Source organism: Cottoperca gobio, chromosome 7 (assembly GCF_900634415.1).
Source record: "Cottoperca gobio chromosome 7, fCotGob3.1, whole genome shotgun sequence".
Lineage (NCBI taxonomy): Eukaryota > Metazoa > Chordata > Actinopteri > Perciformes > Bovichtidae > Cottoperca > Cottoperca gobio.
This window is the reverse complement of record NC_041361.1, coordinates 8,523,267-8,536,659: the sequence shown is the minus strand read 5'-3', so window position 1 is coordinate 8,536,659 and position 13,393 is coordinate 8,523,267. Positions and strand designations below refer to the sequence as shown.

Below are 13,393 nucleotides of genomic sequence, written 5' to 3'. Positions count from 1 at the left end.
TGACTGAATAATAATCATTTTATTCTGGTCAGGTCAAATATCTGAATGCTGAATGCTGTTACAGTGGATGCCAAGTGTTTTAATTTTTTCAGACAAAGGCAGCACTGTGTTGTAAGAAGAACAGAAACAAAATAAAGGATGAAACTGAAGCAGCTAAATGGAATTGAATCATTATTTTTGCACTTGTGCACTTGTCCAAATGTCTTCCAGGAAATGGGCATTTGAAACACAGACAAAACTAAAAAATGAACAACCGTTTACGGTTTTAAAACCCTAAGAGGGATATGCACACAGTGATAACACATTGCAATGTGATTCTGTTGCACCAGCGATGTGGCATACTTTAGAACTATTATGGGTATGTCACAAATTGTTATTCTTTTATATTCAAGATATCAAAGAGATTAAATCATGTAGTCAGTAAAAATACATAGAGAAAAAACTAAACTATATCAGTAAATCAAAATGACAAAAACATCACCACTGGTTTGTTTAGTAGAACCAAGCTTTTGGATCCAAGTTTTGCATGATGTTCTTTCAATAAATGGTGCCCTTTAATTAGTTTGAAATTGAACTGTTATGCTGTAGCTTGGTTTGGTTTTAGCCGTTACAGATAATCAGAGTTAGTTTGAAGGAGGATCGTCAACGGTTGCTCTGGGCTCCAGCTTCAGTTTGATGGGATTCTTGGGTGCCGTAAATCCATCATTTCCCAGCTCCATTGGAATCTAGGAAAACAAGAAATGTGTCACAATTGAAGCTCTGCCAACGCTCAAATCTGATTTCCCCAAAGACCACAAACACACACAAAAAGATGTCTTCTTCTCACCTCTGTCTCCTTGCACGTCACAAAGCTCAAGTTCTGAAGGATCTCTACCATGACCAACTTCATCATCAATAGAGCAAATCTCATGCCAATACAATTCCTTGGCCCTGCTCCAAAGGGTAGGAAGGCATACAGATCTATGTTGTCTTTGTTCTCTTTGCTGAACCTGAAAAAAAGATAGGCAAACATATTAAGCTGATTAGCCAAATGACTAAATTGTGGTCAAATCTGACTGTAGTCTGCCATGAATCCAGTCTAGTACCTTTCAGGTTTGAAGGCATCAGGCTCAGTCCACAAAGCGGGGTCACGGTGGAGAGTGTAAATTGGTACCATGACGACAGTTCCTTTGGGGATGGTCACACCGTTAATGTCCACAGAAGACTTAGAAACTCTCTCTAATCGATTAGCAATAGGGTACAGCCTCATCGTCTCATTTATCACCATGTCCAGGTATTCCATCTGCATCACGGCTTCATAGGTTGGCCGATCCTGGAGTGTAAAGTAGATATTAATTGGTAGCACATTATCAGTTGCTGATAAAATGATAGTAAAAAATACTCAAGTAACCTTTTCTGGGAAGGTTTCATCAATCTCCTTTTGCAGGGTCTTTTGGATGTGAGGGTGGGTGGCCAGGTTGTAGGCCACAAATCCCAGGGTGCTGCTACTGGTTTCATAGCCAGCAAAAATGAAAAAGATGGCCTGAGACAGGATCTCGTGGTCACTAAGGCCTGTAATACAAAGACACCATGATTAAACTATTACCACTGTGATGATAGAGGCACAGATAGTAGCTTTGCAGTGTCAAAAGGCTCATAATACATTAACTTGTCATTGACCGTTCTTTCCTCTATTCAGTCAACATTAACCTTTCTAGAGTCTAACTGGACGATTAAGGAACTCAGTGGGTTGTCACTGTACTTAAAAATCTGATTTTGAAACTGGAAAAAGATGTTGACTATACTGGACACAAAATAAAAGCTCTGAATAATTATGAAGATTTTTAAGAAAACTTTCAATATATAGATGTTTGCAAGGTTCTGGAGCTTCAAGACACAGCAAAATATGTCAAACTCCTCAGTTTTACTTATTGGTCCAACATTTGATATGACGTCAAAATCAGTTACCTGATGTTAAGCAACAAAGATGCCCTCTTACTTGCTCCCAAACGCACATTTTTTTATTTGTCAGTGTTCACGATCTGGTTGTACTTTGGTTTCCTGTTTTATTTTGAAATGTTCACACCCCCTTGTGTCATGTCTAGTTGTACTTCCTGTCTGTGTGCTTTCCCACTCTTTCTGATTGTTAATTTGTTTCTCCTGTGTCCATTTACTCTGCCCTAGTGTCTTTGCCTTTCTCCCCCAGCTGTGTCTTGTTCCCTCGTTTGGTGTATGTGTATAATATCCCTGTCTGCCCCAGTGTGCCTTGTCGGATTGTCATTCATGTTACATGGTTGTTACGTGGTTGTTACCTGGTTGTTACCTGCCGTGTCTGCCCCGTATCTGCCCTGTGTCTGCCCCGTGTCTGCCCCGTGTCTGCCCCTCGTTGGTTTGTGTTTTCAGTTTTATTTGTTACTTTGTATTTATGGATTCAGCTTTGTTTTATTAAAGGCTCGCTTTTTGTTAAAACCTTGTCTGTTATCCTACAATTGGGTCCTCTCCTGTACCATACCGTGACAGTCAGTGATTGGCAGTACGCAAAGCATCACGTAATACACACATTTTAAAATCGTTCAACTGAAGCACAATGAAAAGCGATGCCTTTTGAACATGAAGGCTCACCATTCCTCCTTGAACAAATCTACAACCACTCTCTGTTTCGACGTAGCGTTGATGATATGGTCGCTGACGGGATTGGTTCCTAAGTTATGTGATGTATGAAACCCTGGCTGTCTGACTCCATGTTTTTGATACCCTTAACTGGTACACTGCAGTTTCAAGGTGAAAATGATCGGCCATGCCGTTTTCAGGCGTATAAAAAAAACACCATATGTTGTTAGGCTAAAAAACTTGATTTTCATTGGAGGGGGTCTTTAAGGAAGAAAGTGATCCTTGATATCTGCAATTGATCCTTCAGCCATGACTACAAAAAGACATGATGAGCTTCAATTCATCCATGTGGTTTCTTTCTCCACCTTTGTTGGATTTTGTATCGTCTTTGTTTTTTGAACCCTGAGAGTCCACCATCAACTGCATGAAATCCACTCGAGTCTGCCAGACAAAATAGAAGTAGAATAGAAAGTATAAATCCTTTCAAGGGGAAAGGTTATGAACACAACATATAACACATTGGTCAGCAACCAACATCAAATCCATTGTATACTCATTACCTTATGTTCATTCTTTTGCCGGTCTGATTTGATCGTCTCGAGAAAACTATAGAAGAAATGTATCACTTCAGCAGGGAAGAGTGACACATCCATCTTATCAAAAATTCCCCTCAAGAATGGAAACAGAACTGAAAAGAATGAGAATTGAAAACATATATTTAGTAACTCAGGGCTCAAGGGGACAAGATAGACAGTATGGTTATACAGCATAATGTTTGACATACCCACAAGCACAAGCAAAGGATTCAGGAAGTTGAACTTGACCATTCTTTTAATGTTTGATACAAAGGGATCAGAGGGATGGTTGATGGAATCAATGTCCACACTGAAGGCAGTGCTGGTCACCACATCCATACTGTAAGGTCCAAATACACTACACAAAAAGGAACAAGCCAACAGATAAGACATCATAATGTTTATGTTAAGAAATGGTTTTTTCCTGTTTACTGAATAGAAAAATTAACCAAATTAACTGGATAATACTGATAAAGAGTCGGTGCCCCAATCTCATCACAAACAACTTTACTCACTCTTTAACATCCATCACTTCATCCGCCTCTACTTTCTTCTGAAGACTCTTCAACAGATTACTTGAGTGCTGCAACATTATCGTGTACATCTGCCCAAAACGTAAATAACAAAAACATTAAATCCTTTAGTATTTACATAACGAAATCATGGAAAAACTGGTGTGAATATTGCACAAAGTAGTTTGTAGTAGTGATTAAAAATATGTTAAAGCTAAAGAGTGCTTTTTAACCTCTTTCAGGCGTCCGCTGGTGAATGATGGAGAGAGTACACTGCGGATCCTCTTCCATTCTTCATCTTCTACTATTGATACAGCATCGCGTAAGGGTCCATTTAGGCCTAAATCCTAAACCCCCCTCAACACAAACACAAACACAGAATTCCTTCTTTACATTGTGTTCCTGGATTAGTTTTGAGGTGATAACTTGGGATATTGAACAGTGTGGTTTTTCCTTACACGTCGATTGGTGAAGACAGAATAGCACTCTTTAACCAAGACTGTTTTGATCATAGCGGTGTCCATTATAGCAAGTACAGGCTGCCTGCCATCATACAACCTTGAAATGCAATAGCAGATATTTTGGTGAGCCAGTTACAACCTGGAGCATCACATGATAAATGTATGATAAGATATATTCTTGTACACACACTTACCCCCACATCTTTCCATATTTCTGATAGCATTCTGTGTCAAAATTGTGGATGCCCTAAGGAATAAAACGAGAGAGGAGGGACAAAGGTATCAGTCAAAACCATTATCAGCAGAGTGTAAGCTTAGATCACTAATTTGACAAATGCGTCTCACCTTTCTGTACTCCAAAAACGTCCCAATAAATGGCATAGGACTGGGTCCACGGATGCCTATTTTCTTGAAAAAGCCATATGGAACATATCCATATCTGAGGATTAAAAGTAGGATTAGAAAACAGAATAATAATACATTTAATTTAGAGGCGCCTTTCAGGACACCCAAGGTCACCTTACAGTGCATTTAAAAGTTAAAAACAGAGATCAAATCCATCTGTGATTCCAAAAATCATTTTATCTACCCTCCTGTACTTTTGTGAAATGTCTCCACACTTTATTTCTTTCATGCTTTGTCTTTGAATATATCTTCTTTTATATTTTTTATATAATTTTCATTATAAGAGAAAATAAAAATAATCAAGTATAAATAAATACGTTTTTGATAAAGAATGTAGACTTGTATTGCAATTATTGCAAGTCTTCTTTGTTTGTTTTACAAATACTAGGATTACACTTGTTATCATACACGTCACACAACTGCTTATTGGTCATACTGTAGTAATAAACCCACTGACATTAATCCAGTTTAAACTGACCAGCGTTAGTTGAATGCCATAAACCAAAATGTTTGATTGTCCTGCTCTCTGGTCAATGTCTTGTCTATTTTATTAAATTGTTAAATGTCTGCCTGGTATTAAATTGGCAAATTTATGACATATTTTACAGCCCTTATGTAATTTTACCTCAATGAGTATCAACCGTTATCATTATTATGAGTCATTGATGTGCTTCACATTCCCTCACATGGTCACAGAAGTGGTCAGTAGGCTATACTTTAAATGCAGAGGGTGTATCCCTTTTCCAGCAATCATAAATTGGTATTCAAAACTGACGTCCTGTAGCCTTAAGAGGTGGCTGTAAAAAGTAAAACAGGTTCATTCCTAATATGACATTTCACCTAAGACCACAAACACAGCAGCAGCCATCAACTATAACATCTTCTCAAACCACAAACCGGTCCTGCAGCATAATCATGTTTGCACCTCATGTTGTTCGGTTCACCGCTATTGTGTTTGTTGAAGCAAAGGTCATATGGCCACAGCATAAAGAGCAGCAGTAGTTTGAGAGTAGTTTCTGTGTGTAGTTTGATATTTTTATTATATACCAAAAAGATCTTGTCCCCTTTATTAGAGTTGCAACTTGAAAAGCACAGGTGCAATATAACCCCCCCCCCCCCCCCCCCCCCCACCATATGCCTGAAGCCAGAGCCATGAAGAGATTGTATGGTGAACTCTTTGAAGTAAACTCTAAAGTGCGGCCTGACAAACAGTAAATTCATGAAATGTACTGCCCCATATCCCTATTTTCAAAGCTACTATAGCGGTCATATTTTGCAGCGAGTGCAGTTTCTTGGTATTGCAGTGGGAAAAAACTATCAGATTGTTTGTTTTGGAATAAGTGGGAAGTGCAGCCAAATCAATGCTATTCACCTCTCTGCTGATCATGTCTGCTCCACAACAGACCAGATCTCATTGTGCAGCAACTCAGCCTGGCTGCGAATTCAGACTACACAGTAAAATAAAACTAAGTTTAACAATGCTCACACAGTTTAGAAGAGATCGTTACAAAATCAGTCCCCCCTTCTTTTAAATCTGTAATTGGTTCGTTTTGTCTACATTTTTTCTCTCTCAGCATGTTAAAAGACATTGATAAACAACACCACATAGGCCCTACTTACACTGCGATTATAGTAAGGAGAAAGACTATTAAAGTCCAGGTCTCGATGGAAAACTCCGGGAAAAAGCCCATCGTTGCTCCTTTGCACATCTCTGTCGACTGCAGTCACTTCTCAATGTTGAGCGAGAGTAAAGGTCCGGAGGGGCGGTCGCACATAGTTGGAGATAAATCGAGGTTACGCAACATATCTCGCATTACATCTTCCAACAGTGAGTTTTATCATTTTATTGTTTGTGTACATGATTTAAATTATCCTGACAGAATAATATCTGTGTGGTGATATGGCTTCCTTTTCATCATGAGTTGAAATATTAATAGTATTTTTAAATACTTTAATTAAGCTAATGCATAATTATTATTTCTAAATTCTAAAACCAAGCCCAATCATGTAAACTTACAGTAAGTAAAAGATCAATTTAAGTACGTGGAAACAAGGGATTGTCACGAGTCACTGTGGGAAAAACTGCAGAATCAGTAATGTGAGTTATATCTACGTTACTGGAATGGGAGCAAGGGGAGGCAGAGTGTTTCACATTGTGGTGCAATCATGTAGAAACCCTGAGTCCACCTCCAACATTGACTGAATAATAATCATTTTATTCTGGTCAGGTCAAATATCTGAATTCTGAATGCTGTTACAGTGGATGCCAAGTGCTTTCATTTTTTCAGACAAAGGCAGCACTGTGTTGTAAGAAGAACAGAAACAAAATAAAGGATGAAACTGAAGCAGCTAAATGGAATTGCATCATTACTTTGCACTTGAGCTTTTCTGGCTGTGTCAAAATGTCTTCCAGGAAATGGGCATTTGAAACACAGACAAAACAAAAAAATGAATAACCGTTTACGGTTTTAAAACCCTAAGAGGGATATGCACACAGTGATAACACATTGCAATGTAATTCTGTAGCACCAGCGAAGTGGCATACTTTAGAACTTTTATGGGTATGTCACAAATTGTTATTCTTTTATATTCAAGATATCAAAGAGATTAAATCATGTAGTCAGTAAAAATACATAGAGAAAAAACTAAACTATATCAGTAAATCAAAATGACAAAAACATCACCACTGGTTTGTTTAGTAGAACCAAGCTTTTGGATCCAAGTTTTGCATGATGTTCTTTCAATAAATGGTGCCCCTTAATTAGTTTGAAATTGAACTGTTATGCTGTAGCTTGGTTTGGTTTTATCCGTTACAGATAATCAGAGTTAGTTTGAAGGAGGATCGTCAACGGTTGCTCTGGGCTCCAGCTTCAGTTTGATGGGATTCTTGGGTGCCGTAAATCCATCATTTCCCAGCTCCATTGGAATCTAGGAAAACAAGAAATGTATCACAATTGAAGCTCTGCCAACGCTCAAATCTGAATTCCCCAAAGACCACAAACACACACAAAAAGATGTCTTCTTCTCACATCTGTCTCCTTGCACGTCACAAAGCTCAAGTTCTGAAGGATCTCTACCATGACCAACTTCATCATCAAGAGAGCAAATCTCATGCCAATACAATTCCTTGGCCCTGCTCCAAAGGGTAGGAAGGCATACGGATCTATGTTGTCTTTGTTCTTCTTGCTAAACCTGAAAAAAAGTTAAGCAAACATATTAAGCTGATTAGCCAAATGACTAAATTGTGGTCAAATCTGACTGTAGTCTGCCATGAATCCAGTCTAGTACCTTTCAGGTTTGAAGGCATCAGGCTCAGACCACAAAGCGGGGTCACGGTGGAGAGTGTAAATTGGTACCATGACGACAGTTCCTTTGGGGATGGTCACACCGTTAATGTCCACAGAAGACTTAGAAACTCTCTCTAATCGATTAGCAATAGGATACAGCCTCATCGTCTCATTTATCACCATGTCCAGGTATTCCATCTGCATCACGGCTTCATAGCTTGGCCGATCCTGGAGTGTAAAGTAGATATTAGTTGGTAGCACATAATCAGTTGCTGATAAAATTATTGTAAAAAATACTCAAGTAACCTTTTCTGGGAAGGTTTCATCAATCTCCTTTTGCAGGGTCTTTTGGATGTGAGGGTGGGTTGCCAGGTTGTAGGCCACAAATCCCAGGGTGCTGCTACTGGTTTCATAGCCAGCAAAAATGAAAATCATGGCCTGAGACAAGATCTCATGGTCACTAAGGCCTGTAATACAAAGACACCATGATTAAACTATTACCACTGTTATGATAGAGGCACAGCTAGTAGCTTTGCAGTGTCAAAAGGCTCATAATACATTAACTTGTCACTGACCGTTCTTTCCTCCATTCCAGTCAACATTAACCTTTCTAGAGTCTAACTGGACGATTAAGGAACTCAGTGGGTTGTCACTGTTCTTAAAAAATTTAAAACTGGGAAAAGATGGTGACTGTACTGGACACAATGTAAGATCTCTGAATAAATATGAAGATTTGTAAGACAACTTTAAATAAGTAGATGTTAACAAGGTTCTGGAGTTTAAGACACAGCAAAATACGTCAAACTCCTCATAGTTTTGCTTATTGGTCCAAGACTTGATCTGACGTCAATATCAACTGATATAACTGATTGTTAACTAACTGATGTTGAGCAACAAAGATGCCCCTCCAACTTCCTCCCAAACTCCCATTTTTGATTGACAGTAAGCAAAGCATCACTTAATACACACATTATAAAATCATTCAACTTGAGCACAATAGAAAGCAATGCCTTTCAAACACGAAGGCTCACCATTCTTCCTTTATCAACTCTACAACCACTTTCTGTTTCGATGTAGCGTTAATGATATGCAATTCCCCATCGCTGAAGGGATTGGTTCCTTAGGTATGTGATGTATGAAACCCTGGCTGTCTGACTCTCTTGACTGGTACACTGCAGTTCCAATGTGGATATGATCGGCCATGCCGTTTATTGTTTATTTTGCTCATGATAAGTCTTGTCGCATATGAACCATATGTTTTTAACGTTAACAAGCTAAAAAACTTGATTTTCATTGGAGGGCGTCTTGATCCTTGATATCTTGAAATTGATCCTTCAGCCATGACTATAAAAAAAATTATGAACTTCAATTCATCCATGTGGTTTCTTTCTCCACCTTTGTTGGATTTTGTATCGTCTTTGTTTTTTGAACCCTGAGAGTCCACCATCAACTGCATGAAATCCACTCGAGTCTGCCAGACAAAATAGAAGTAGAATAGAAAGTATAAATCCTTTCAAGGGGAAAGGTTATGAACACAACATATAACACATTGGTCAGCAACCAACATCAAATCCATTGTATACTCATTACCTTATGTTCATTCTTTTGCCGGTCTGATTTGATCGTCTCGAGAAAACTATAGAAGAAAGTCATCACTTCAGCAGGGAAGAGTGACACATCCATCTTATCAAAAATTCCCTTCAAGAATGGAAACAGAACTGAAAAGAATGAGAATTGAAAAGATATATTTAGTAACTCAGGGCTCACTGGGACAAGATAGACAGTCTTGTTATACAGCATAATGTTTGACATACCCACAAGCACAAGCAAAGGATTCAGGAAGTTGAACTTGACCATTCTTTTAATGTTTGATACAAAGGGATCAGAGGGATGGTTGATGGAATCAATGTCCACACTGAAGGCAGTGCTGGTCACCACATCCATACTGTAAGGTCCAAATACACTACACAAAAAGGAACAAGCCAACAGATAAGACATCATAATGTTTATGTTAAGAAATGTTTTTTCCTGTTTACTGAATAGAAAAATTAACCAAATTAACTGGATAATACTGATAAGGAGTCGGTGCCCCAATCTCATCACAAACAACTTTACTCACTCTTTAACATCCATCACTTCATCCGCCTCTACTTTCTTGTGAAGACTCTTCAACAGATTACTTGAGTGCTGCAACATTATCGTGTACATCTGCCCAAAACGTAAATAACAAAAACATTAAATCCTTTAGTATTTACATAACGAAATCATGGAAAAACTGGTGTGAATATTGCACAAAGTAGTTTGTAGTAGTGATTAAAAATATGTTAAAGCTAAAGAGTGCTTTTTAACCTCTTTCAGGCGTCCGCTGGTGAATGATGGAGAGAGTATACTGCGGATCCTCTTCCATTCATCATCTTCAACAACCGATACAGCATCGTGTAAGGGTCCATTTAGGCCTAAATCCTAAACCACCCTCAACACAAACACACAGACAGAATTCCTTCTTTACATTGTGTTCCTGGATTAGTTTTGAGGTGATAACTTGGGATATTGAACAGTGTGGTTTTTCCTTACACGTCGATTGATGAAGACAGAATAGCACTCTTTAACCAAGACTGTTTTGATCATAGCGGTGTCCATTATAGCAAGTACAGGCTGCCTGCCATCATACAACCTTGAAATGCAATAGCAGATATTTTGGTGAGCCAGTTACAATCTGGAGCATCACATGATAAATGTATGATAAGATATATTCTTGTACACACACTTACCCCCACATCTTTCCATATTTCTGATAGCATTCTGTGTCAAAATTGTGGATGCCCTAAGGAATAAAACGAGAGAGGAGGGACAAAGGTATCAGTGAAAACCATTATCAGCAGAGTGTAAGCTTAGATCACTAATTTGACAAATGTGTCTCACCTTTCTGTACTCCAAAAACGTCCCAATAAATGGCATAGGACTGGGTCCATGGATGCCTATTTTCTTGAAAAAGCCATATGGAGCATATCCATATCTGAGGATTAAAAGTAGGATTAGAAAACAGAATAATAATAATACATTTAATTTAGAGGCGCCTTTCAGGACACCCAAGGTCACCTTACAGTGCATTTAAAAGTTAAAAACAGAGATCAAATCCATCTGTGATTCCAAAAATCATTTTATCTACCCTACTGTACTTTTGTGAAATGTCTCCACACTTTATTTCTTTCATGCTTTGTCTTTGAATATATCTTCTTTTATATTTTTTATAGAATTTTCATTGTAAGAGAAAATAAAAATAATCAAGTATAAATAAATACGTTTTTGATAAAGAATGTAGGCTTGTATTGCAATTATTGCAAGTCTTCTTTGTTTTTACAAATACTAGGATTACACTTGTTATCATACACGTCACACGACTGCTTATTGGTCATACTGTAGTAATAAACCCACTGACATTAATCCAGTTTAAACTGACCAGCGTTAGTTGAATGCCATAAACCAAAATGTTTGATTGTCCTGCTCTCTGGTCAATGTCTTGTCTATTTTATAAAATTGTTGAATGTCTGCCTAGTATTAAATTGGCAAATTTATGACATATTTTACAGCCCTTATGTAATTTTACCTCAATGAGTATCAACCGTTATCATTATTATGAGTCATTGATGTGCTTCACATTCCCTCACATGGTCACAGAAGTGGTCAGTAGGCTATACTTTAAATGCAGAGGGTGTATCCCTTTTCCAGCAATCATAAATTGGTATTCAAAACTGACGTCCTGTAGCCTTAAGAGGTGGCTGTAAAAAGTAAAACAGGTTCATTCCTAATATGACATTTCACCTAAGACCACAAACACAGCAGCAGCCATCAACTATAACATCTTCTCAAACCACAAACCGGTCCTGCAGCATAATCATGTTTGCACCTCATGGTGTTCGGTTCACCGCTATTGTGTTTGTTGAAGCAAAGGTCATATGGCCACAGCATAAAGAGCAGCAGTAGTTTGAGAGTAGTTTCTGTGTGTAGTTTGATATTTTTATTATATAACCAAAAAGATCTTGTCCCCTTTACTAGAGTTGCAACTTGAAAAGCACAGGTGCAATATAACCCCCCCCCCCCCCCCCCCCCACCATATGCCTGAAGCCAGAGCCATGAAGAGATTGTATGGTGAACTCTTTAAAGTAAACTCTAAAGTGCGGCCTGATAAACAGTAAATTCATGAAATGTACTGCCCCATATCGCTTCTTGGTATTGCAGTGGGAAAAAACTATCAGATTGTTTGTTTTGGAATAAGTGGGAAGTGCAGCCAAATCAATGCTATTCACCTCTCTGCTGATCATGTCTGCTCCACAACAGACCAGATCTCATTGAGCAGCAACTCAGCCTGGCTGCGAATTCAGACTACACAGTAAAATAAAACTAAGTTTAACAATACTCACACAGTTTAGAAGAGACCGTTACAAAATCACCCCCCCCTTCTTTTAAATCTGTAATTGGTTCGTTTTGTCTACATTTTTTCTCTCTCAGCATGTTAAAAGACATTGATAAACAACACCACTTAGGCCCTACTTACACTGCGATTATAGTAAGGAGAAAGACTATTAAAGTCCAGGTCTCGATGGAAAACTCCGGGAAAAAGCCCATCGTTGCTCCTTTGCACACTTCTGTCGACTGCAGTCACTTCTCAATGTTGAGCGAGAGTAAGAGTTAAAGGTCCGGAGGGGCGGTCGCAGTTGGAGATAAATAAAGGTTATGCAACATATCTCGCATTACATCTTCCAACAGTGCGTTTTGAGTTGAAATAGTATAATAGAAATGGTATTTCTAATTATTTTAAGAGCTAATGCATAATTATTCTTTCTAAATTTTAAAACCATGCCCAATCATGTAAACTTACAGTAAGTAAAAGATCGATTTAAGTATGTTAAACCAGTGGAAACAAGGGATTGTCACGAGTCACTGTAGGAAAAACTGCAGAATCAGTAATGTGAGTTATATATACGTTACTGGAATGGGAGCAAGGGGAGGCAGAGTGTTTCACATTGTGGTGCAATCATGTAGAAACCCTGAGTCCACCTCCAACATTGACTGAATAATAATCATTTTATTCTGGTCAGGTCAAATATCTGAATGCTGAATGCTGTTACAGTGGATGCCAAGTGTTTTAATTTTTTTCAGACAAAGGCAGCACTGTGTTGTAAGAAGAACATAAAAAAAATATAGGATGATGATGAAGGACAGTGACACACTAGTTGGTATCCTCTCCAGATATTTCTGTCTGAATGACATGAAGTTTACTGTTACACAGGCTTTTTTTTACTGCACACATTTGACTGATTCTAGAAGCAATATAACTAATGACATTAACCATGGCTCTGATTTCAAGTGTCCCAGTCAGCCATGACAGTGGGACAGTGAGCCCGCATGCACATTACCAGGACCCTGAAACTGAAGCAGCTAAATGGAATTGAATCATTATTTTGCACTTGTGCTTTTCTGACTGTGTCAAAATGTCTTCCAGGAAAAAGGCATTTGAAACACAGACAAAACTTAAAACTAAACAAACGTTAACGGCTTTAAAA

General features: G+C 38.3%; 2 protein-coding genes across 2 annotated transcripts; both read right to left on the bottom strand.

The window, feature by feature from the left end:
- Positions 1-9: 9 nt before the first annotated feature.
- On the bottom strand, positions 10-6,290 carry LOC115010832 (cytochrome P450 3A40-like). Its single transcript, XM_029435662.1, has 13 exons — positions 6,163-6,290; positions 4,483-4,576; positions 4,332-4,384; positions 4,135-4,234; positions 3,910-4,023; positions 3,680-3,768; positions 3,374-3,522; positions 3,150-3,277; positions 2,955-3,030; positions 1,391-1,551; positions 1,086-1,312; positions 827-989; positions 10-725 (listed from the first exon to the last, which is right to left on the bottom strand). Exons 1-13 carry the CDS (start codon positions 6,249-6,251, stop codon positions 624-626), a joined length of 1,545 nt encoding a protein of 514 aa, XP_029291522.1. The 5' UTR covers positions 6,252-6,290; the 3' UTR covers positions 10-623.
- Positions 6,291-6,737: 447 nt separating this feature from the next.
- On the bottom strand, positions 6,738-12,499 carry LOC115010822 (cytochrome P450 3A40-like). Its single transcript, XM_029435637.1, has 13 exons — positions 12,385-12,499; positions 10,752-10,845; positions 10,601-10,653; positions 10,404-10,503; positions 10,179-10,292; positions 9,949-10,037; positions 9,644-9,792; positions 9,420-9,547; positions 9,225-9,300; positions 8,136-8,296; positions 7,831-8,057; positions 7,572-7,734; positions 6,738-7,470 (listed from the first exon to the last, which is right to left on the bottom strand). Exons 1-13 carry the CDS (start codon positions 12,453-12,455, stop codon positions 7,369-7,371), a joined length of 1,527 nt encoding a protein of 508 aa, XP_029291497.1. The 5' UTR covers positions 12,456-12,499; the 3' UTR covers positions 6,738-7,368.
- Between the last annotated feature and the right edge of the window lie 894 nt (positions 12,500-13,393).

Coding starts and splice junctions, on each gene's coding strand:
- LOC115010832 (XM_029435662.1), bottom strand. CDS start 6,251: ATGTGCAAAGGAGCAACGATGGGCTTTTTCCCGGAGTTTTCCATCGAG. Junction 990..1,085: donor GATGCCTTCAAACCTGAAAG/GTACTAGACTGG, acceptor TCTTTTTTTCAG/GTTCAGCAAAGAGAACAAAG. Junction 726..826: donor TGACGTGCAAGGAGACAGAG/GTGAGAAGAAGA, acceptor TTGTTTTCCTAG/ATTCCAATGGAGCTGGGAAA.
- LOC115010822 (XM_029435637.1), bottom strand. CDS start 12,455: ATGGGCTTTTTCCCGGAGTTTTCCATCGAGACCTGGACTTTAATAGTC. Junction 10,293..10,403: donor CTGTCTTCATCAATCGACGT/GTAAGGAAAAAC, acceptor AGGGTGGTTTAG/GATTTAGGCCTAAATGGACC. Junction 7,471..7,571: donor TGACGTGCAAGGAGACAGAT/GTGAGAAGAAGA, acceptor TTGTTTTCCTAG/ATTCCAATGGAGCTGGGAAA.